Here is a 26,088-nt window from a genome sequence, read left to right as displayed (position 1 = left end):
TGGCCAAGGATCCTCAGGTGAGCATTTAGCAAGCAGGTGCAGCTGCCGCACGCACCCCGCCGGGGCCCAAGAACCAGCCTCGAAACAATCGCAGTTGTGCATAAGGCGTGACCGCTCATGCGGCTGCTGGACCAGGACGAGACGCAGAACGGAGCCCACCGGCACTGGAGACCTCTGCAACAGGCCTGGAACAAACCAAGGAAAAGCAGTTCCGCCCAGAATTTAAACACACCAAAGGACCCCAGCAGAGAGGTAAAGCGAGTACCGCGCTGCTCACTTTGGCGAGTAGGCAAGATGGCAAGGGCCACAGGCGAAGTCTTCCCGTGAATCAGTCCTCCCACTTCCAGCCTGCCCGCCGCTCCCCAGGGCAGAAGCAGCATTTCAGAGACAGATGTGCGTGCCTGCAAATGACTTCCCTCTCTCACTCCACCAGTCCCTTAGCAAATCCCAGATCAGCTTCCCTTCAAAACACATCCAGAATCACACTGCTTCTCACCATCTCCCCGCTACCACGGCGCCGCAGCCCATAGTTAACACGCCCGAACGGCCCGTTGCAGCTTCCATCCTCATTCCCCTGAAAGTCTGTTCTCAGTACGGGGACTTGGAGAGCCTTTTAAAGAGTACATCCGACCCCAACATAAATATGCCCATGGAACAGCAATCTTCTCGTCCAGAATGTCATACAAAACAATGCGCGCCAGGCCGGCTAAGATGAGCTAATACCGCCGTGAATCCAAGAGGAGAGGGGGAAGCAAACAGTGAAAAGCCCAATGGCGAAAAACATCACAGAAAATGCCATCAAAATATAGTCTCTGGGTATACGGGCTCACCCTGGAGTGACAACCTGTATCTTCTGCATGTTACAAGAACCATGAAATCCAGAGCCAGGCAGTGACGGTAAAGCAGAGGCCTTCCTGGGAAGAAGACACAGGAACAAAGACAACAGCAAATAGCCTTGGGTGGGCAGCCCATTTCGGGAGCCCCCACAACCATGTGCTCTCTGAAGGTGAGGGGCTCGCCCTTGTGCAAAAGAACTACCCAGACGGTGTAACAAAGGAAGGGGGTAGAGGAGCAGCCGAGCTGGCAGGAGATGACCTCCTGGCCATGGTTTGGTTCAGAGAAGCAGAGAGGGCAGGGCCACGCAGAAAGGCCCTTGTAGCAGGAGGCCAAATGTCTGTGCAAACAGTGAAGCAGAGAGTGTTTTAACTGTTAAATACAGAAGGCTGCCCTCTCCCCTGCACTCCCTTACACACACACGCCCCAGCACTCCCTTACACACACACAGCACATACACACACACAGAGGCAGCATGCACGGGGAGACCCCTCCGCGGACAAGGGAACTGGTGGCCCGCCGCCATACAGAGCCACTGGCAGGAACCAGTGCAGCGCCAACAGTCACCACCTAACTTGCTTACACCAAGCCCCCGAACGCTGTGCTCCAGAAAACCCACCCTTCAGATGCACGCCTGCCTCAGTCCCAGTAGGGCGGGCAGCCTCCCCGAGACCAGCAGACTCCTGCTGGCACTGCGTCTCCCCATCTGGGAGTCGTGCGAGGCTTGGTTCCAGCGGCAGCGGCAACAGGTCACATTTCACAAGCAGACCAGAGCACACCTGGTCAAAACTCGCCACATTCAGGCCAGGGACCAAACACTGCCCACAACAGGCAGAGAGCCTCTGCAAATGACTGGCCTGAAGTATAAAGTGGCCAGGATGCAACAGCAGAGCACACACTGGAGACACTCCTGGGAGCGCCAAGCCCTGGGGGACAGGCGATACCCCCAGCAGGGGACTGCAGCACCTTTTCTTCATACACCATCGGCCTCAAGAACAGGAGACAGAGCTGACTTTCCTAAGACACAGAAACAGGCACAGAGACTTAGACAAATGAGAAGATGGAAGAATTCGTCCCAAATGAAAGAGGACAAGGCCACAGCCACAGGTGTAAATGAAACAGAGCTGAGTAACATGCCTGATAGAGAATTTAAAGCAATGACTGATCATAAAGATACTCCCTGGACTTCAGAGAAGAATAGAGAACACGGGTGAGGTGATCAACACAAGAAAAGGAGTAACACAGCAGAGATAAAGGTCTCAATAAACAAAATGAGAAACACACCTGATGGGAAGGAGAGCAGGCTAGAAAAAGCAGAGGAATGAATTAATGACCTATAAAAGAGTAAATGGAAAGTGATCCAGTTGAACGAAAGAGAAAAAAAGAATTATGCAAAACAAGAACAGACTTAAGAAACTCAGCGACTCCATCACACATAATAACATTCATATGAGAGGAGTCGCAGAAGAAGAAAAGGGGCTGGAGAATTTCTTTGAAGAAATAATAGCTGAAAACTTCCTTAATCTGGGGAAGGAAACAGACATCCAGATCCAGGAGGCAAAGAGAACCCCCAACAAAATCAACAAAAGCAGATCCAGGGGCGTCTGGGTGGCTCAGTCGTTAAGCATCTGCCTTCGGCTCAGGTCAGGATCCCAGGGTCCTGGGATCCAGCCCCACATCAGGCTCCCTGCTCAGCGGGAAGCCTGCTTCTCCCTCTCCCACTCCCCCCACTTGTGTTCCCTCTCTCACTGCCTCTCTCTCTGTCAAATAAATAAATAAAATCTAGAGGAGAAAAAAAAAAAAAAGGCAGATCCACACCAAGATATACTGTAATTAAAATGGCAAAAATACAGTGATAAAGAAAAAATATTAAAAGCAGCAAGACAAAAGAAGATCGCTGCATACAAAGGAAAGCCCATAAAACCATCAGTGGATTTTTCAGCAAAAACTTTGAATATATCATGCCACTCCTTTCTGGCTTGCAAAGTGCTAAATGGGAAAAATCTGCATCGAAGAATACTCTACCCAGAAAGGCTATCATTCCGTATAGAAGGAGAGACAGACTTTCCCAAAGATTAGAGTTCATGACCTCTAAACCAGCCCAGCATGAAGTATTAAAGGGGACTCTGAGTGGAAAGACCAAAAGTGACAGTATGAAGGTAGAAAACACAAAAGCAATAAAAATGAAAATTTTGTAAAAAAGATCAGTCAAGGAACTCACAAAATAAAAGAGTAAAATATCACACCAAATACCTAAAACGTGGGGAGCAGGAAAGAATGGATTCAAACTTAAACGACCATCAACGTATTATAGCCTACTATATGGAGAAGAGGTTACATACAAACCTCATGGTAACCACAAATCAAAAACCACTAATAAATATGCAAAGAATAAAGAGAAATACAAATATATCACTAAAAACACCCCAGCAAGCCATGAAAGAAAGACAGAAAGGACCAGAGAAAATCGTCAGAAACAACCACAAAGCAAGTAATTAAATAGCAATATGTACGTATCTATCACTAATTACACTGAATGTAAATGGACTAAATGCTCCAATCAAAAGACCTAGGGTGACAGAACGGATTAAAAATATGCTGCCTATAAGAGACTCATTTAAGACCCAAAGACACCTACAGATTGAAAGTGAGGAGACAGAAAAACATTTATCATGCAAATGGTAGCGAAAGCTGGAGTAGCAATAGTTGTATCTGACACACTAGACTTTAAAACAAAGACTGTAACAAGAGACAAAGAAGGACACCATATAATAATAAAGGGAACAATGTAGCAAGAAGACAAACAATTGTAAATATTTATGCACCCAACACAGGAATACATACATACAATACATACAATAGCTAATAACAAACATAAACAAATCAATAATACTACAATAATAGTACAGGACTTTAACATCCCACTTACATCAATATACAGATCAACAAAGGAACAATGGCTTTGAATGACACACTGGAACAAATGGATTTTATAGATGTGTGTGTGTGTGTGTGTGTGTGTGTGTGTGTATACACACACACACACATCTATTTTAAGATTTTATTTATTTGACACAGAGAGAGCACAAACACACAAGCAGGGAGAGCGGCAGGCAGAGGGAGAGAGAGAAGCAAACTCCCCATTGCGCAGAGAGCTGGATGTGGGGCTCGATCCCAGGACTCTGGGATCATGACCCGAGCTGAAGGCAGATGCTTAACCAACTGAGCCACCCTGGCGCCCCAGATTTAACAGATATATTAAGAACATTCCATCCTAAAACAGAAGAATATACATTCTTTCCAAGTGCACATGGAATATCCTCCACAAAAGATTACATATTAGGCCACAAAACCAGCCTCAATAAATTTAAAAAGGCTGATGTCATACCAGGCATCTCTTCTGACCACAGCACTATGAAACCAGAAGTCAACCCCAAGAAAAAATCTGGGAAGACCACATGCTACTTAAATAACATGCTACTAAACAATGAATGGGTCAACCAGGAAATGAAGAAATTTAAAAGTACATGGAAACAAATGAAAATGAAAACACAACAGTTCAAAACCTTTGCACACAGCAAAAGCTGTTCTAAAAGGGAAGTTTATAGCAAATCGGGCCCACCTCAAGAAGCATGAAAAATCTCAAACAACCTGACTTTACACCTAAAGGAGCTAGAAAGAGAACAAGCAAAACCTGAAATTAGCAGAAGGAAGGAATAAAGATTAGAGCAGAAATAAATGATATAGAAACTAAAAAATATAGAACAGATCAATGAAACCAGAAGCTGGTTCTTTGAAGAAAAAAAAAAACAAATTAATAAACCTCTAGCCAGACATATCAAGAAAAAAAGAGAAAGGATGCAAATAAAGGCACAATGAGAGAGGAGAAACTGCAACCAGCACCACAAAATACAAAAATTATAAGAAGATATTATGAAAAACTATACGGAAACTAATTGGACAACTTAGAAGAAATAGATAAATTCCTAGAGACATATAACCTACCAAAACTGAAAAAGGAAGAAAGAGAAAATTTGAACAGATGGATTACCAGCAAAGAAATTGAATCAATAAACAAAAAACTCCCAACAAAAAAAGTCCAGGACCAGAGGGCTTCACAGGGGAATTGTACCAAACATTTAAAGAAGAGCTAATACCTATTCTTCTGAAACCATTCCAAAAAATAGAAAAGCAAGGGAAACTTTCAAATTCATTCTATGAGGCCAGCATTACCCTGATACCAAAACGAGATAAAAACACCACAAAAAAACAGAATTATAGGCCAGTATCGCTGATGAACATAGATGCAAAAATGCTCACCAAGATACTAGCAAACCAAATCCAACAATACATTAAAAAGATCATTCAACACCATCAAGTGGGATTTATTTCTGGGTTGCAAGTGTGGTTCGGTATTTGCAAATCAATCACAGCATGATACATCAATAAGAGGAAGGATAAAAACCATATGATCATTCCAATAGATGCAGAAAAAGCATTTGACAAAGTACAACATCCATTCATGATAAAAACCCTCGACAAAGTAGGTTTAGAGGGAACATACCTCAACATAATAAAGGCCACATATGAAGAACCCACAGCAAACATCATCCTCAATGAGGAAAAACTGAGAGCCTCTCTCTAAGGTCAGGAACAAGGTAAGGATGTCCGCTCTCACCACTTCTACTCAACATAGCACTGGAAATCCTAGCCACAGCTATCAGACAACAAAAAGAAGGAAAAGGCATCCAAATCAGTAAGGAAGAAGTAAAACTTTCACTATTTGCAGATGACATGATACTATACGCAGAACACCAAAGACTCCACTGAAAAACCGCTAGACTGATAAACATACTCAGTAGTCACAGGATACAAAACCCATCTACAGAAATCTGCTGTGTTTCCATACACCAATACTGAAGCAGCAGAAAGAGAAATTAAGAAAACAATCCCATTTACAGTTGCACCCAAAATAGTAAGATACCCAGGAATAAACCTAACCAAAGAAGTGAAAGACCTGTACTCTGAAAACTAGAAAACAGTTCTTTCTGATGAAAGAAACTGAAGACGACACAAAGAAATGGAAAGACATTCTGTGCTCACGGATTGGAAGAACAAATACTGTTAAATGTCTACACTATCCAAAGCAATCTACACATTTAATGCAATCCCTCCCAAAATACCAACAGTGTCATTTCACAGAGCTAGAACAAACTATCCCAATATCTGTATGGAGCCACAGAAAACCACGAAGAGCCAAAGCAATCCTGAAAAAGAAACGCAAAGCTGGAGACATCACAATTCCAGACTTCGAGTCATATTACAAAGCTGCAGTGATCAAACCAGTATGGTACTGGCACAAACACCAGACACATAGATCAAGGGAGCAGAATACAAAATCCAGAAATACACCCACAGTCATATGGTCAGTTAATCTTTGACAAAACCGAAAGAAGGTCCAATGGGAAAGAGACAGTCTTTTCAACAAATGGTATTGAGAAAACTGGAGAGCCACATGCAAAGAATGAAACCGGACCACTTTCCTACACCATACACAAAAATAAATTCAAAATGGATTAAAGACCTAAATGTGAGATCTGAAACCATAAAGGTCCTTGAAGACAGCGCAGGCAGTAATTTCTCAGACGTTGGCTATAGCAACTTTTTTCTAGATATGCCTTCTGAGGCAAGGGAAATAAAAGCAAAAATAAACTACTGGAAGTACGTCAACGCAAAAAGCTTCTGCACAATGCAGGAAACGATCAACAAAACTAAAAGGTAACCTACTGAATGGGAGAAGATATCTGCAGATGACATATCCAATAAAGGCTTAGTATCCAAAATATATAAAGAACTTAAAAAACTCAACATCCAAAAAAACAATCCAATTTAAAAACGAGCAGAAGACATGAACAGACATTTCTTCAGAGAAGACATCCAGATGGCCAACAGACACCTGAAAAGATGCTCATCATCACTTCTCATTAGGGAAATGCATACTGAAACTATAGTGAGTTACCACTTCAAAGCTGTCAGAATGGCTAAAATCAACAATACAAGGAACAACAGGTATTGAGGAGGATATGGAGAAAAAGGAATTCTCTTACACTGTTGGTGGGAATGCAAAACTGGTGCAGCCACTCTAGAAAACACAGTACGGAGGCTCCTCAGAAAGTTAAAAACAGAGGTTCTTCAAAAAGTTAAAACTAGAACTACCCTACGATCCAGCAACTACATGACTGCATATTTACCCAAAGAATACAAAACACTGATTCCAGGGAATGCACGCACTACGTGTATAGCAGCATTACTCACAATCGCCAGGCTGTGGAAGCGGCCCAAGTGCCCATGGACAGATGAACAGGTAAAGATATGGTATATATCTACAACACAGTATTATTCAGCCGTAATAAAGAATGAAATCTTGCCATTTGCAATGACATGGATGGAGCCAGAGTATTATAATGCTAAGTGAAATAAGTCAGAGAAAGACAAATACCACATGATTTTGCTTGTTGTGAAATTTAAGAAATACAACAAAACAAGCAAAAGGAAAAAGACAAATCAAGGAACCGACAATTTTTTTTTAAAGTAATCTCTACACCCAAAGTGGGGCTCAAATTCACAACCCCGAGATTAAGAGTCGCATGCTTTACCGACTGAGCCAGCAGGCGCCCTTCAGGCTCTTAACCACAGAGTACAAACTGATGGTTACCAGAGGGGAGGTGGGGGAGGGGATGGGTGAAATAGGTGATGGAGATTAAGGAGTGCACTTGTCATGATGAACACCCAGTGATTAAAATAAAAACCTAAAAAAAAAATGGCTAAGATGGCCAATTTTATGTTATATGAATTTTCCTACAAGTAAAAATAAAAAATAAATGTTATACTCAGACTCAAATTCAGGACTATTTCGAAATTCCATACTCTTTCCACTATGACCTTATTGATAAACTACACTCATTCCTTCAGCAAGTATACGAGTGCCTGCTATGTGCCAGGCACAAGAAGCAGAGATGGATCAGTTAATAAAATAGCCACAGGTCCTCACATAGCTTAAGTCCTGGCCAGGATAATTACTAATCCCATAAGGACACTTGAATCATCCCTGTATTCAAAGGAACTTTACCGACTGTTCAGTATTGCTTCGATGTCCATTTGCTTCTCTCAAGAGCTATGAAAAGAATTACTCATACAGATCTGAAGAGCCTCCATTTTTTGTGATCTCAGAGGCATCCTCAAGCAATAGTATTACTTTACTTTCTTTCTAGTCAGTGGAATCCCCTAATATATTTCCAGATAATTCTGTCATAATCCCCAAATTAATAAATCTCCATGTTCCATTATTCATAAACCTAAACCTTGTTTTTCTTCATTCATTATATTCCTATCATTTTAAATTGCTTATTTAAAAAAAAAGATAAAACCAGTAAACAACACAGAAAGCCCTCATATTTTAGCTCAGGATTTCAAAATACGATTCCGCCTAGTTAGGTAAGATTATCACTCGTCTACATCATTTACTGAACCTTCAACTCAAATCGAAACAAGCCAAGTCATACCCTTCAGTTTTAGTTAGACAGGCCTTCTTGGCACCCACCCCACCCTCCACATTGAGAGACTTAGCAGTCCCATTCTCAGTCTCTCCGTGAGGTTGCTGAATTGCCATACTTGTGACTCAGAACAACCATTTTATTCTATCAACCATAATTCAGAAAGATTCCCCAATGTATAATCCAAACATACCAACGACGACAAAGAATAAACTAAAGGGAAAGGGAAAAACAGACTCCGAAGACAGATCTACTCTATTAAATTAGTACTAAGCATCTTGTTCTTCAAGAATTAAGCTGTCAAGTTTCCCTAAAAAACAAGTCAGTTTCGCATTCGAGCTACAAAACCATCTTCAAATTATCGTTAGCAGCCTGCAAGATTTAACCTTCTTTTAGCAGCTAAGCTTTTTATATTCTTCTGCAACTGCTCTAATTTCACAATTAGAGCTGAGGATTTAAATACAGATGACAAAAGTACCTTTGACGAAGAGTTCGAAAAACGAACAGGACTGCAAAATCGTCGAGTGTGGCCAGTCTCACTGAGCAGACACGGTAGCTCAAAAGTGAAAAGAAAAGGGTGCGAACAGGATCTTCCTGAAGGTCATTCTGATTACACACATTTCAAGCCTTCATCAAACCAAGGACTATTCTATGAAATGTCCCACAAATAGTAGCAACCAGAGTTGTCATCACTCACAGGAAACTGCTTAGTAGCAAGATTCTTTCCAAATGTGAAAAGCAGGAAAAAAGTGAATGATCAGTGTGCTTAAAAAAAAAAAGAGGGGCACCTGGGTGGCTCAGTCAAGTAAGCGTCCCAACTCTTGATTTCAGCTCAGGTCACAATGTCAGGATCGTGACATCAAGTCCCACTGGGTATTGACCCTGCTTAAGATTCCCTCTCTCTCTGTTTCCCTCTGCCCCTCCACACCTGCATTCTCTCTCCCCTTCTCTCTCTCTCAAAAAAAAAAAAAAAAAAAAGTACCACAAATCTATCTGAATTATCAGCCGCAGATGCATTCTCAGTGCATTTAAAATGTTATCCAGGATTACCACTTACCATAATATAATTACTTTAACATGACATTAATACATATTAACAGCCACACGTTTTATTATATAAACATTCAGCACTTAAATGAAGGGGGGGGGAAGAGTACCACAAGCCAAGTTTCACCAGCAAAACACTCTTACCATCTTCAATTTAAAATGCTTTACCTGATTTGAAATGAAAACTCTGTAACAAGGGCTATAAGGCTCACTTCTTTTAAAAACCATCATACTTAAATGTTCATAGCATATTGTCACATGAAAAAGTCATAAAACAATAAATGTGAAAGGATTCTTTTTTTTAAATATATTACTGTGTATGCCTTAGTTCTCTTCCAAGAATAGGATACTGCCCTTATTTATTCAAGGCCCTTACAACATCTAACAGGAAACTCTCTCCGTTACTTCAACTTGAACAAAGTAGGATAAGCAACTATCCTAATGTTACGCAATGGCTCAGTGGTCACAGGAGATCATTTTATATTTAGGCACATACAACATATATATGTATGTTGTAGGTCTAATATGTATACTATGCATTTGCATAGAATATATATACCTGCACTGTATGAAACATAGACTAATATAGATGCAAGAAAAAGTCTGAAAGATTTAAATCCCAGATGAACAGTGACTACCTCTGGATGATATGAAATCTAATACTTAAATTTTCTATGTTGCTATTTAACTATTCTAACTTGTCTACTACAAATAAAGGCTGAAATTTTTATTTTCATATTCCACTGAACTGGTTTCAACAGCAGAACACTCTCCTCATATGGTAAACCTTTCAAGTTCCACTAAGGAAGAATAATTTTCAAGTTCTCTGCCATCTTCCTATAGTCGTCAACATTTCCAGCTAGTCTGGTAAACTTGTTCTAAACAAAAGGATGTTAAACATGTGCTAATTTCATATACACCAACTTTTAGATCCTACAAATCAAATTCCTTAAAGATTTACCTTCATCATACATTTCTTCTATTAAATAGGCCTCTGCTCGATCTTTCAGAGCATTCACATTGTCAGGTTCCATCTGTAAAACTTCAGAACATACTCGAATAGCTTCAACAGGCTTCTCATCCTACAAATATATGTGAGTAAAGGATTTATGGTTGTTATTTATGTTATTATTATGTTATTCCATATATTAAGTTTTTAATTTCTGGGAACCAATCAACTGTTACCTTAGAAAAGCAGTGGCAAATCCTTTCTTTTGAACGAATCGTATATTCAGGAACACTTGGCTCTGTTTTCATGACAGATTCGTATTTGCTGGTTGCATCCGTGTATCTATGAATGAGCAAATCATGAGTAACAAGGAAATCCTATTTCCAGAGCTAAAGAAAGGAGCCTCTAGCCTTCACTACATTAATCAAGTCACCTGAATGAGCAGGTGCCTTCAAACACGGCTTTTACCTTACCACTCTACAGTGGCAAAGAAGGTAGCCCTGCCTGCAAAAGTCAGGAGATAAAGCACATGACCACAGACAATGTGGACGCACAAAGCATACCTGTGAATACCCAAGTGATGAATTTCTTTACAGAAAAATGCTCACGATTTTGAAACTGAGTAAAACACCTTGTTAACGTCTGACTTACACAGAGCATTTTCAGCAAAACAGAGATCACATTTTATTTCTTGGTCGCTACACACCTTCACAAAATAACAGAGCCCATTAGCTACATGCCATTTTATACAATGAATGTCAACATTCACAGCTAAGTGTAATGTAGTTCCTTGCAGAAGGAAACTGCTTAAATACCCAGCTTTCTAAGAAATATAAAAGCTATTTCAGCTTTTATAAAAAACTTGTGAAAAGTATTAGTCACGTTATACACTAAGTTACTTTCCTTAGTAATGGAAAACTAAAAGATATATTTTTATACCATTGTGGCACCTTATTCCCAAAATGCATTACAATCTTCACATTTAAATGCTGATGTATTAAAACACAGACTTAAATATAACATTTAAAACAGAAGCTATCAATGACAAAATCGTAGCTGGGATATTGTTCTGTAGTTTTCCAAGATGGTCCAACAACTGTAGGACACTGTACTACGAAACCTCACTTTACTTTTTACAACTACATCTGAAACTATGATTATATACTCAAAAAGTTCAGTTTGAAAATAACTGCATTTCACTTAAAAAAAAAAAAAAAGCTTCTGAGAAAGTGGAGTGAATGTACTTTCCCCAGTTCCTCCAACTAGGTACATTTAAATTAAAATACCCTACACAGTACATATTTGTAAAATTATGAGAAGACTCAGAAAGAGGAGAGAAGGTAGACCATTTGAGGATGGCACATTTACACTGAACTAATCCCAAATGCTGTGTTCTTTTTAATGCTGATATGCTTTTATGTTCTATGCATACAAATCATAAAGTTACATAGACGATAATACAAATCTAATATACTTGTTGATTCTACAGTGGGCACCTGTGTTGCTCTTTTTGACCTGTCTGAGCTGGTAGCTGTAGTTGGGGGGATGGAAGCTTAGAGGTGGGGAGGAGAGGATTCTCACGTTCCCCATCAGTATCTTGGTGAGACCTGAACTCTTCAGCCTCTTCACACAAAACTGGATAAGAAGATAGTTATGCATTTTTAGAGTTAACTTCCAATTTGCATAGTTTGCTTAGAATTTGGAGGAAATTTTTTGAAAGATAATTGTCAAATTATTGGAAATTTGTTATAGTAATACTAGTATAACATTTTGTCATACAAAATTCATATTAACCTCTTACATCTGTTAGAAACATTGTTACACATAATTTGACTTGTGTTGATTTTGTTTCACAAACAATGGTAAAACTTGAAGAAGAAAAAAAAAACCACCTAGGGACCTTGGGACCTGAGGGAAATATAATATGATAAATTTTCTGGATTTTTTTTTTCTTCATATACCCAGACTTGGAGCTGAAGCAGCCAGCAACCCAGAAATGCCAATGGGTGCAGACAAATAAAACCAAAAACCCAGCAAGAGCCTGCTCTCCCAAGCCAAAAGACCTGGGAAGGGCAGCCTAGCAAGATAGAAAACTTTGACAGTAACAGCTCTATTCCAGCCAAACACCACAGAAAGAAAGTAAAGCCCCACCCCTACCAATGCCAGCAGGTCAAGTGGAGACCCTCGACTTCCTGCTGAGGCTGTGACAAGGTGTGCACACACTGTACCAAGGTGGTGTCAGAGAAGGCCAAGTACGGAGCCAGGAGTTTCATCCATGGCTAGAAACAGTCCCCAAAACTCTCACCTGCTCCAAGTAGTAGTGAGAAGCCCCACACTTCAAGAATCAACAAAGGTCAAGTGGGAAACTTCTACCTCCCTGACAGTAACAACGCAATGCCCACCCCTGCTTCGCTGGAACAATGTCAGAAAAAAACAGCCAAAACAGAAGGTTTAAATTAAAAAAACAGTCTTACAAAATCAAAGTGTCCAGGTTTCAACTAAAAACCACTCGTCATACCAAGAAACCATAAGATCTCAAACTGAATGAGAAAAGACAATTTCAACTCCAAAAGGACAGAGATGTTAGAATTACCTGACACAGATCTTAAAGCAGCCATGGAAACAGCAGCAATGACACACATGCTTAAAGCAAATGAAAGCAACAGACAGCCTTGGCAAAGTAACAGAAGAGCTACAAGAATAACCAAACGGAATTTGCCTATTAGAACTGAAAAATAGAAAAACCCAAATAAAAAGTGCATTGAATGTGCTTCAACAGTAGACTGGAGGTGACAGAGAAAAGAATCAGTGAATTGGAACGATAAAAAATGACCAAATCTGATCAGAAAGAAAATGAGCTAAGAAAAATGAGGAGAGCCTCAGGGACCTGAGGGGCTATAACAGAACAGCTAACATTTACGTCAGTTGGAATCTAAGAGGGAAAGGAGAGAAGGCTGAATAAGTACTTCAAGAAATAATAGCTGAAACTTCCCAAATTTGACAAGACGTAAACCTACATATTCTAGAAGCTACGTAAACTCCAAGTAGGATAAAAACAAAGATATCCAGGGGCACCTGGGTGGCGCAGTCTTAGTTAAGCATCTGCCTTCGGCTCAGGGCGTGATCCCAGATCCCTGGGATCGAGCCCTGCATCGGGCTCCTCTGCTGGGAGCCTGCTTCTTCCTCTCTCACTCCCCCTGCTGTGTTCCCTCTCTGCTGGCTGTCTCTCTCTCTGCCAAATAAATAAAATCTTAAAAAAAAAAAAAAAAAAAAAAGATATCCACACCAAGATATATCACAAACTTCTGAATATTCAAGGCAAAGAAAAAAATCTTGAAAGCAGTCAGAGGAAAATGCCTTATTTTTAGGGAGAAGACCATGAGAATGACAATAGATTCCTCTTCAGAAACCATGGAGGTCACAAAGAAGCGGTACAATATTTTCAGGTGCTGTAACAAAAGGCCTAACCCAGCATCCTGTACCACAAGAAAATATATACTCTGTATACATCTCTGTCACTCTAGATACAACATTAGCTTTTAATAATCAATTTTTATGTCTACCTCCCACCCTAATCTAGAAGCTTCTTAAGACCAAAAACCATGTCATATTCATTTCTGCACCCCTAATACATTGTCAGTGCCCAACACAGGAGATACTCAATACATATTTGGTGAAATATAAATATATCTGCTGGTAAGAATACTATGCAGTTACTATTATTTATATTCTGCCGCATTAAAAAAATGTACAGTTGTAGTAGTTTTGCCAAGGCCCAGTGCTTTCTAGGATATACTACCCTCAACGGCTAACGAGTAAAAGAGCAAGCAGTTCAACTGTTATTTTGTGCCCAGAAAAGACACATAAGGGAGGCTCTACAGTGCAAACAAGCAGACTCTTACCTGCCATCTCTGATGAGCTCTTCAGCTGACTCGATGAGCTTATTCAGTTTCTTTACTTGTTTATAGTGTGCGAAACACCTTTTATGATCCTGGTCAAGTTTAAGACATTCACGAACTTCACTGCTCGTATATTTAAAAAGAGGAAAATACTCCAAGTCAAAATAATCAATGAGTAGTTTTCCATACCAAATATAGAAATCACAATAAGAGGTATTTTTTGGTAACAATTAAAACAAACAGACCTAATAATTTACCATACACTTTTACATATGGCACTGTCGCACACACATGTATTAATTCAAATTAAAATGACTTAAGTAGGTTATACATAAAACACCCCACTTTGCTTCTACCAATATAATATCTCTATTTTCATAAGCATTGCTCACGAAAATAAACTATGTGGAAATAATAACTTAGGGATAACACAAAATATAAAAATGAAGAATGTAAAAACAGCTTTAACCACAGTTTTAACTTAAAATTGAAAAGAAAATGGAATTATTATCTTACTGCCAACAAGAAAAAGATGAGGAGATGTGCATGTCACTGGAACTGACCTGAGGGACAGTTCATGGTCTCCTAGTTGATAGTACAGTGTGCTAATTTTATAAAAAGCCTCAGTATTATCATTCTTCAATTTTGATGCAGCTTTTAAGTCACTTATCGCTTTCCTAGGTTCCCCTTCTTTTATGAAACATTCAGCTCGAAGTTCCCGTAGTTCTGCATCCCAAACACAAACCTTGAGAAACAAGAGAACTAGACTTTAAGAAACAGTAAACTATGCACACTCATGCTTCCCTCCCACATATTTTGCCTCCATATTTATCAACATGAAACCATCTCCAGGTAATGTGATTTCTTTTTTTTTTTTTTTTTTTAAAGATTTTATTTATTTATGTGACAGAGAGACAGCCAGCGAGAGAGGGAACACAGCAGGGGGAGTGGGAAAGGAAGAAGCAGGCTCCTAGCGGAGGAGCCCGATGTGGGACTCGATCCCGGCACGCCGGGATCACGCCCTGAGCCGAAGGCAGATGCTTTAACAACTGCGCTACCCAGGTGCCCCAGGTAATGTGATTTCTATACCGTAAATAGTATTAAAAAGTCTGATACAATTTAGATGTGACAAAACAATTTCTCCAAGAATATCTTAAATAAAGTCTACTGGGGGAAGGAATATCCCAGATATACTAACGAGGCCCCTTTCCTACTTCCTTCAATTATATAATTTTAAAGCTTTGAAAATAAGAATACATGGCATTACTATTAAAAGGTTGTTCCCAGTGAAGCATATCTGATTTTGAAAAGAATATTCTGTAATCAGGTTTTTGTACTTAATCAACAATTCTAATTTCTAGTCTCAAAAAATAAAATCTAGGTTCTGCATCTGCAAAATATTTCTGTTCTACTGATAACTAAATAGAATTCTCTTTTATTAATTGTTGTCTCTTTGAAATTAAATCCTTGTATCACAAAAAGAAAGAAAAGAAGAAAACCATGTGGGAAGGCTAATAAGGCTTTATCATTTCTACTTTATCAAAAAGTCGACAATGTTCATAAATGGACGAGTATTCTTTAAACTTAAGCCCAAAAGTCCACCAATAAAGCCTGTGGAAGTATCTTTTATGTATTTCTCAAAGTTGTTCTTTCTAAAGTCATGTCAATTTTTCACATGTATTAAGATATCAAAATCAACACTGTACATTAATTAAATATCTTGAATAATAAGCTAGGTCAAAATGGATAGTCTAACTACTGGAAGGTAAAAATTTTAACTTTGTATTTCCTTAATAAAGCATTAACAAAATACTGTAATAAAACATGAATTCCGCTAGACCACACCACAGGATTTCCTTTACAAAACCATCAAAGCAGCACGTACTCTACAGACATCCCAAGTTTATTGCCAAGATTAAGTGAAACTATACATGGAAGTGCTATGAAAATGATAAACAAACATGAATTATGATTGCCTCCAGTTGAATATTTTAGTAGACTTCTTTCTGAAACCATCTGTCATTCAGTCCTTCAGAGGCAAGAAAACGACAGACTTAGGTTTCCTATCTAGAACTCTGGATCTCGTCAACTCTTCATCGGCTGCTTCCCTAGAAACGTCTCATTCTCAACACTCCTCTTTGCCACAAACATTATTCTTCCTGTTCCTTCGACCAATTCTTTCATCTTTTATCCCATTATCTAAGCTCTAGAGTTCTCGCTCCCCAACACAAAAGGTAAAATCAAAGAAAAACAGCAAAGCAAGCAATACATAAAAATACGTGACTCCTCCTCCACAGAAGGTTCGGTACACTTACTGAAAACTTCAGTTCCAAATTTTGTTCTATATAAACATCATAGTTCACTTCAGAGCTAAAAGCCCAAAGACCAATCTGATTTCATCCTAAGTTTCTTGTAGTACATAACATGTCAAAGTGTATAAACATGCCGTATAGTAAAAAGCAGTAAGCGTCAGGCCTGCCAGCTGCAACATCCAAGAAACTTACCTCTAAAATCTTATCAAGGAAGGTTATAGCCGCAGTATAATCTGAGCTCTCGAAAGCATCGAGTGCTTGGGAACGCAAACGTTGCATTTCATCAGATTTCACAAGTTGCAACTGGGCTTCCTTTTCTTCATTTTCACTTGGGTTAGACTTGAGCTATAAGAATGAGAAATTAATGAGAAATTTTTAATCTCTTAAATCTCATACCCACAGTACACACCACGATCTGACCATTTTAAGTCCTTAAGTTCACGGGGGGGACAAAGTAAAGAGACACTGGCCAAACTGGCTTGTCCCAGGACTTGCCCGGGGGCTGACCAGCGGGAGGGTATCTTTACCTCCACACAGTAGAGAGGAGCACGCTGGAAGCTGGGGCAAAAGACCTGGGTCCCCAAACCTTACCAGGAAGCAAACACATTTAGAAATGTGAAAGGGCAGAGAAGAACGAAGTACGGAGAGCTCTCGCCTCACTCTTCGGTACAGCTCTGCAGAGTCATGTGAGTTTTGTGTATTCTGCCTTCTAGCTCTATTTCCTAAATATGTATTTTTAAGTATAAAATAATTTTACCAAAATAATGAAAAACAGGGAAACCGAAGCATGTTTTTTAGAGGTTACAGGATGAAAATCTGATACCAGAGAGGCTAAGGTGTAATGAGAAAGGAAGAATTTATGGGGAAAAATGAGAGAGTAATACCTTATGTTAAAAGACTTTAATAATAGAGTTTTAAGAGGTCTGCACATTTTCTCTTTTTAAATAACTTTATCAACGTATAATTCATACCATAAAATTCATCCATTTTGAATGTGTAATTCTGATTTTTAACATATTTAGCAAGTATGTACCCACTACCACAGTTTTAGACCATTTCTATCAACCATTTAAGATCCCTTGTGTTTGCTTATAGTTCATTCCTACACCGAGCCTGGCCTCAGGCGCAGCGACTCTTAACAACTTCTTCCTCCAAAGAAATCTTAAGCTTAATGGCTTAGAAAAACTGGGTGCTTACATTAAAAAGCTCTGACTTGGGCAAGGAGGGACTTTTTTCCTGGCAATTACAGTTTATATGTCGTAATTCCTGAAATCTAATATTCTTACTAAGATGGAAATTGTAGTTGATAGGTTCCAGTTTTGGGTGAGGTGCAGCCAATGGTAGATTTCTAGAAATGTCTCTCCTCCAACTGACCAATCATACTGCTCCCCCTTTTAGCTAAAAAACACCCCCACCACGACCTACCTGGTAGTAAACACTCCAAATGAGAAACCTCAAGGACACTATTTCTGAGTAGAGGATCTCTATTTCTCCATTTTGTTTTTAGGATACTTTAGGTATTGTTTTGTCTGTTTAACCGTTGGCTTTTGACGGAATGGATAGGACTCCAAGTATCCATAGGTAACTAGGAATTAACAACCTCAGCTTGCTCTGAAGAGGATTGTCCCTGCATGAATGAATTACTCAGTTGACGGGAGTTGCTGTAAGGCCGTGGCCTGCTAATCTAGGACTGTTTTATCAGCCTCAGGCTGGTCTTGAACACTTCTGGCAGACCACACTGGAAGAAGGATAAATGTGTATGTCACTTTGCTCCGGGTAAAAGTAATTTACTGATTAACTTGTTTCCTATATGCACACTACTGCTCCTTTCTGAACAGACTACATTAGAATGTATTAGAGACTGCCTCCTCTGGATGGAATTAGCATCTTTTTTCCTCAAACTTTAGAGTCTAATCTCTAGCACATGATTTTTCTTGTTGGGAGGTGAGAGCAGGGAAAGCCCTAAAGTTTGAGGCTGAGGATGGAGGGCTCAGCCTCGCTCAGTGCTCAGACAATGGGAATGGGAAAGATGGAGTGAGGTCAGGTCCTCTGGAGGATAGAGGGAGCTAGGAGGAGAGGGAGGGAATTCTTGCAAGGATGTAAGAAGGGAGCCTGAAAAACAAACTAAGGATTTACAACCCTGAGGAGTGTCAAAGTTAAGTGAGATGAACGTGTGCACTCTCACCACAGGTTGGGGGCCCCACCCAGGGTGCGCACTTGCACAGACTGGACCCTGCTAGCATTCCCCTCCCTCCTTTTTTCCTGTTTCTTCGTAATCCTTCTCTTCTTTAGTGTTTCATATTTCTGACCCTCTCAGATAAACCTCTACCTATGACAATATTTTATTTCTTATTTCTTACCATTTACTGTGATCACTGAACTTCTGGATAAAAACCCATAATAGCTATGGGATGGGAGTTTGTTAAAAGGGGTGAACTGCTCTCTAATCTAAATACACCCCTATTTCTGGGGCTTCAAATGAAAACAATGGGTCGAAAACTGTGGTGGGCAGACTTCTACGACGGCCCCAGAAGACCCCCACCTCCTGGAATTCATACGTTCGTGTGACCCCCTCCCCTAGAGTTCAGGATGGAGCTGGTAACTCCTTTTAACACACAGAATATGACAGAGGTGACAGGATGTCACTTCCTCAGGTACAAAACACTGTGACTGCCATCTGGCTAGCACTCATTCTCTCTTGCTGGCAATCTCTTATCTTCTCACCTGCTCACTCTGACGAAGCAAGATGCCAGGCTGTGAGATGCTTTATAGAGAGACCCACAAAAGAAAGAACAAAGGGAAGGCTCTACCCCACACTCAGAAAAAACAGACGCCTCAAGTCTAACAGCTCAAGAGGAATTAAATCCTGCCAACAATGAAATGAGTTTGGAAGCAGTTCTTTCACCAGCCTAATCTCCAGATAATACTGCAAGCTTACTTGACACCTTGACTGTGGCCTAAGAGAGACCCCGAAGCAGAGGACCCACCTAAGCCCGCCCCGATTCCCGACCCCATGAACTGTGTGTTGCTTTAAGCTGCTAACTTTGAGTAATTTGTTAAGCAGCAATAGATAACTAGTACAGTAGTTTTACCACCTTTCAATGGCCGGATTGTGAATATTGTCAAACAGATTTTATATTATTAATGTTTTAAAATAAAGTCTAAATGGGAAAACAAAAAAACCTAAGCCCAAACCTTGACTTTATCACTTATTATCTGTATATTATATATACATTTTCTTCACCAAAAAAAAAGGGGGGGATAATGATGTGGGAAACAAAGGCAAAAGAAAAAATTAAATTTCCTTACTACTTATAGCCCCCTGACAAGTCCCTGAAACAGGCAGAGTGACCTTCCTCTAGGAACTCGGCTACCTCAATGTTAATACTTTGCTAAGGGCAAAAGGCAATCTTAGCCCAACCCCAGGATCCTGTGAGCCTACTTTAACATATAAAAATTCTTTTGGAAACTTCCTTCATCTCTACCTGAACCCCTCTTCCTACCAAGATACATGTTAGCAATCATCCTCCAAGCATACGGCCCACTGATACATACCTGAAGGGTCTCATGACTAAGGTTTTATTAGACAGTAATAAATAACCTTTTCCTAACAACGGCCAGCTCCCTCAAGGTCCTGGAAACCTTGTTTCCAAAACACCTTGGAGGTTTCTACTGTCCCTAAACTCCCTCCCAACCTCAAAGTATATAATCAGTCACCCATCACAACCCCAGTGCAGCTCTTTCTGCCCATGGGTCCTGTGGCCATGCTTTAACAATTACCACCTTTTTTGGACCAAAGATGTTTCAAGAATTCTTTCTTGGCCATTGGCTCCGAACCCCAACATTTCCTACATCAATAATGCTTACACCTTGAGGAACAGTCTTTGAGAATCTAAAAAGATTTTTCACGCAACACATGGCAAGTACTCCAAAAAATGCTAATAAAAATTCCAAGCTCCTTTTTTGAACTTTCTAGAGTATATAAATTGACAATGAGGACAGAATGCAATACTTCAAACGGCTATTCAATTTATTTCCCATTGCATTACATATTAGCCGACTTAAACTGGGTGCCCTCTATGAAAGTGAGCATAATTAAAGTCCCAGAATAACACCTGGGTGGCTCAGTTGGTTGAGCATCTAATTCTAACATTAGTTTTGGCTCAGGTATGACCTCAAGGTCATGAGATCAAGCCCCTCCTCAGGCTCTGTGCTCAGTGAGGAGTCCACTTATCCCTCTTCCTCTGTTCCTCCACACCCCCACCTCTCCCTCAAATAAATAAAATCTTTTTAAAAAGTCCCAGAATAATAAAACCTTAATTTGACTCAAGGTCAAAATAAAATTAGATTCCGGCATAAAATACATTCACCAAACTGTTTTTGCTCAAGAAATTAATTTTTCCAACCCTATTAAATTTAATTATGGTTTTAAGAGGTAAGTAGCACAAATTTACATTTTTCATTTGATACTAATTGATAACATAGAAAAATATGTAATATTTGAGGTATACTGCAACATTCCCCAGTGACTTCTAAAATTTGCCTTCACAAATTCTTTCTGCAGTCTTTGTTAAGGGAACTGTACAAAAATAATACCAACTAATCTGAATGTCAATACAAAGTAAGACCCAATTTTTGAAAAGCAATTGTATCCAAGTCAAGGGGTGGATGATTGAGTTAAAGTGTTCTAAGGTACTTATAATTTTCTAGTGGAAGCTAAAGATAGTGAGTACGTGTAAACCTTATTAAGCATGCATGTTGAAATTCCTGAGTAATGACTAAGAGAAAAAGACACAGTATGTATAACAATATAGAAAGAACAGAATAAGGAAGAAAAATCTAAATCAATTGCAGGAGGGAAGGAAGAGAAGGGTGGACTGACAGGAAAGGAACACTTGGATAAACAGAATCTAATAGAAATAGACACAAAAGATGTCAAGTTGCATTTCTTATACCAACCAAGCCAGCAAAAACTACACTGCTCATACCAAGTGCTGTTGAAGATACGGGGCACATGGAACCCTCTTACACTGCTGGTGGGAATATACATTTGGATAACCACGTAACAGGACAGTGCTTAACTGTCTGGCCAGGTTAAAAAAGGTATATACCCTATAGCAGCAATTAGAGTGTGATCCAGGGACCCTTGGGAATCCTTACTACCCTCTCAGAGGTCCGTGGGGACAAAAGTATATATGGATCAAAGACAACGCATTCAAAGTGCAGGATAAACCAATGGATTTCATTATGATAGAGTACTAAAAGTTCACCCGTAAGATTTCCGAGTCCACACTGCAACTAACCAAGAACAACTACCGGAGTTCGGTACAACATCAAAGAATATCCGCAACTATATAAAATGAATATTAAAACATTCTTCCTTTTCCAACCACTTAAATGTGTGACAGCCACATTTTCTTCAGTATTACTTCAACCAAAATATAAATCAGATCTGGGAACCTGATTGTGTTCAAGTAAGCCAGATATTAAAGAGATTTACAAAATGTAAAAAATACCCTTTATTGTTAAATTTTTTGTTGTTTTTGAAAATATAATTAAGTTGCTGCAAAAAAATCTATATTAACATAGAACGGGTTTGTTACTTTTAAATTAGTAAATATTTTTTAATTCCTAAAATTAACTTCTAATACTGTAAATACTGATATAAACAAAAGCTCTTTGGAGTCCTCAATATTTAACAGTATAATGGGATCCTGAGACCAATCCTGAGAATCTCTGCTCTAAAGGGACTCAGCATCACAGGGAAAATAAGCAAGAATGTCACTGAACCTGGCAGTGTATAAACTCAAATATTTGTTGAATTCATAAATAAAACCTACCAGAAATGAAACATGAAAATGTGAGGCTAGAGCTAATTTCTCACAATCGTAACACACAAAAAAGATATCCTCAAGATTCCAGAACTCTCTCATTCCCTCAGTTTTACTCAAGCCGACACCCTTAAGTCCCATCCCTCCAAGCTCCCTTAACTATTCCACACAAAGGTAGTCCTCGCTTCCTCTAAATGTTTAAATCACTTAAGAAACTCCTAACAAGGAAGTAATCTAAGAAATCATCTTGCCCAACCAACTCCCACTTTGTAAATGAAAATACTGAGTCTCACAAATGGTAACTTGCCCAACATTACACAGCTAATCAGGAGAAAAGTGGGGTGGGTCTCCCAACTTGTAGTCACGTGTCAATCTTATCTTGTTATCTAGACAAGCTTATATTCACTTCTTATAAATATCTCTGTGCTATCAACTTTTCACATATTTAGGGCTTATTTCTTCCAACTAAAGGGTAAACTGCTAAAGAACAGGATATATGTCTTAATGCCTACACTGCATGCCTATTTTTCTTTTTCATTTAATACTGTTACCTATGAGCTACGTTGTACTGTCTCTAATTTTAGATAAAGAAATCAAATGATTATATAACTTGCCAGGAGTCTTGCTTTGGATGATGGTAATGATGAAGATCGATCATGACAGAAGAAAACATTTAGGGGCGCCTGGGTGGCTCAGCCGTTAAGCGTCTGCCTTCAGCTCAGGTCATGATCCCAGGGTCCTGGGATTGAGACCCGCATTGGGCTCCCTGCTTGGCAGGAAGTCTGCTTCTCCCTCTCCCACTCTCCTTGCTTGTGTTCCCTCTCTCGCTGCCTCTCTCTGTCAAATAAATAAATAAAATCTTTTTTAAAAAAAAAGAAAACATTTACTAAGAGCTTTCTACATTTCAGGCACTATTCTAAACCAAACCAAAAAACCTAAAGGACATTTCAGATTGTCTCCCTTTTACACACAGGAGGAATCTGTGGCTCAAAGTCACTTCCAGAGCCTACATTCCTAACTATTCCCTCTTCTGTGTACAATGACGCCAAACATGTAAGCTGCCTAACTGACATCTCCAACAGGACATCTTAACAGCACCTCAATAACAAGTCTAACACAGAATTCCACACCCCATTTCCATCCCACTGCCACCATCACCATGCCATCCTGTTCAAACAATGGCTCCTCTTATTATTTAGAACAAAGCCTAGGGTCATGCTAGATTCTTCTTTATGTCATTATGAGTCTGGCTCTGTTTTCCTGCTGATAATTTTAAGCCTCATTCCTCCCTCTTCCCCTTTTGCCTCACATCTGACCAAAGTGATAAAGCATAATTCAGTTTCTCTCAAAGTGGAATGAGTCCTAAAATTGATAGAGTCTTACCATCGGGCCCTCGACGTGACTGCATGTGCACAAAAATGGTCTAGCACACTTCAGTCGAGTTGCTAACACTGTTGGTACCATACAGACTGAGTTTAACTACCATTTAAAGTCCCCGAGAAGCTAATGTATGACAAAGGCAATGAACAGGGCAGTGTGATAATAAAGATGTATATCTAAGTCTCAAATGGCTCTTTTATAAGCACAAAGTAAAAATAAGTTAATAAGAAGGCATTATTTAACTAGCAGCATCTATTCTTTTAATAGGACATAAAGCAATAACATGTCTTACAACTGATGGCTCCTTATATTTGATGAATTATGGCATATGATCCAGTATTACATCTGATTCAAAGAACTCTAGAGCAACTGTACTGAGTTGTAGGACAGACTCCTATCTTTATATTAAATTACAACCAAATTTATTTCATGCCTTTAAAAAGTACTACTCCCTTTTCTTCCTAGCTCATAACAGTAAACTGTTTATTTCTGATTTAATTATCTTGAGACAATACAAGTATCCTTTCTGTACTAAAAGGTTAAAGATGGAAAAAACAATGCCAAAAGTTATATCGATGCATATAGCTGATTTACGTTAGTCTGATTTGTTTGCAATTAACACACTACCAACAAAGAGTTTATTTAAAAATCTTAACAGAGGTTTATACTTATTTTAAAAAAAAAACTGCAATTGGCCCTGATATTTAGCTAGTAATATGGCTGCTCACCACAATCAAAATGCAAGTTGCTAGCCTTGTCAAAATAAAAAATACTGAAATATGAAATAAACATTTAAACTGACCATTACCTTCACTGTATTAGGATCTTATAGAACACTGCCTCGATCTAAATACTTTTCACTTAAAACCAAAGCATGGATAGAAAAGATAAATAAGGAAAAGATAAATAAAATAATGAACACCAAAAACAGAGGAGTTTAAACTACATTTACTGTATCTTGGAGTTGATAAGAAGGAAGAATTCACAGACTGCAAATTACAAAATAAAATGAGTTGCTGACAATCAGGATTTTTATAATAAGGGAGCCAATGATCATTTCAATGGCAGAAAAAACATTTGACAAAGTACAACATCCATTCATGATAAAAACCCTCGACAAAGTAGGTTTAGAGGGAACATACCTCAACATAATAAAGGCCACATATGAAGAACCCACAGCAAACATCATCCTCAATGAGGAAAAACTGAGAGCCTCTCTCTAAGGTCAGGAACAAGGTAAGGATGTCCGCTCTCACCACTTCTACTCAACATAGCACTGGAAATCCTAGCCACAGCTATCAGACAACAAAAAGAAGGAAAAGGCATCCAAATCAGTAAGGAAGAAGTAAAACTTTCACTATTTGCAGATGACATGATACTATGCGCAGAACACCAAAGACTCCACCGAAAAACCGCTAGACTGATAAACATACTCAGTAGTCACAGGATACAAAACTCATCTACAGAAATCTGCTGTGTTTCCATACACCAATACTGAAGCAGCAGAAAGAGAAATTAAGAAAACAATCCCATTTACAGTTGCACCCAAAATAGTAAGATACCCAGGAATAAACCTAACCAAAGAAGTGAAAGACCTGTACTCTGAAAACTAGAAAACACTGATGAAAGAAACTGAAGACGACACAAAGAAATGGAAAGACATTCTGTGCTCACGGATTGGAAGAACAAATACTGTTAAATGTCCACACTATCCAAAGCAATCTACACATTTAATGCAATCCCTCCCAAAATACCAACAGTGTCATTTCACAGAGCTAGAACAAACTATCCCAATATCTGTATGGAGCCACAGAAAACCACGAAGAGCCAAAGCAATCCTGAAAAAGAAAAGCAAAGCTGGAGACATCACAATTCCAGACTTCGAGTTATATTACAAAGCTGCAGTGATCAAACCAGTATGGTACTGGCACAAACACCAGACACATAGATCAAGGGAGCAGAATACAAAATCCAGAAATACACCCACAATCATATGGTCAGTTAATCTTTGACAAAACCGAAAGAAGGTCCAATGGGAAAGAGACAGTCTTTTCAACAAATGGTATTGAGAAAACTGGAGAGCCACATGCAAAGAATGAAACCGGACCACTTTCCTACACCATACACAAAAATAAATTCAAAATGGATTAAAGACCTAAATGTGAGATCTGAAACCATAAAGGTCCTTGAAGACAGCGCAGGCAGTAATTTCTCAGACGTTGGCTATAGCAACTTTTTTCTAGATATGCCTTCTGAGGCAAGGGAAATAAAAGCAAAAATAAA

The 26,088-nt window shown here is 39.2% G+C and overlaps 1 protein-coding gene across 2 annotated transcripts in view; it reads right to left on the bottom strand.

Annotated features, from left to right (window-relative positions):
• The window catches only part of DNAJC3 (DnaJ heat shock protein family (Hsp40) member C3), a 71,016-nt gene that overhangs the window by 5,422 nt on the left and 39,506 nt on the right, over nucleotides 1–26,088 (bottom strand). For both annotated transcript variants that reach the window (XM_040623910.1, XM_040623915.1), the window contains 5 exons: nucleotides 16,787–16,939; nucleotides 14,846–15,027; nucleotides 14,286–14,405; nucleotides 10,620–10,725; nucleotides 10,396–10,516 (listed from right to left, as the gene is read on the bottom strand). In XM_040623910.1, the coding sequence (XP_040479844.1) occupies nucleotides 10,396–10,516; nucleotides 10,620–10,725; nucleotides 14,286–14,405; nucleotides 14,846–15,027; nucleotides 16,787–16,939 (682 nt within the window). The remainder of the gene's footprint in view (nucleotides 1–10,395; nucleotides 10,517–10,619; nucleotides 10,726–14,285; nucleotides 14,406–14,845; nucleotides 15,028–16,786; nucleotides 16,940–26,088) is intronic.

This window comes from Ursus maritimus, unplaced genomic scaffold (assembly GCF_017311325.1).
Source record: "Ursus maritimus isolate PB19 unplaced genomic scaffold, ASM1731132v1 scaffold_10, whole genome shotgun sequence".
NCBI classification, from domain to species: domain Eukaryota; kingdom Metazoa; phylum Chordata; class Mammalia; order Carnivora; family Ursidae; genus Ursus; species Ursus maritimus.
Note: the sequence above shows the minus strand (reverse complement) of the source record. Positions and strands in the feature narration are given on the sequence as shown.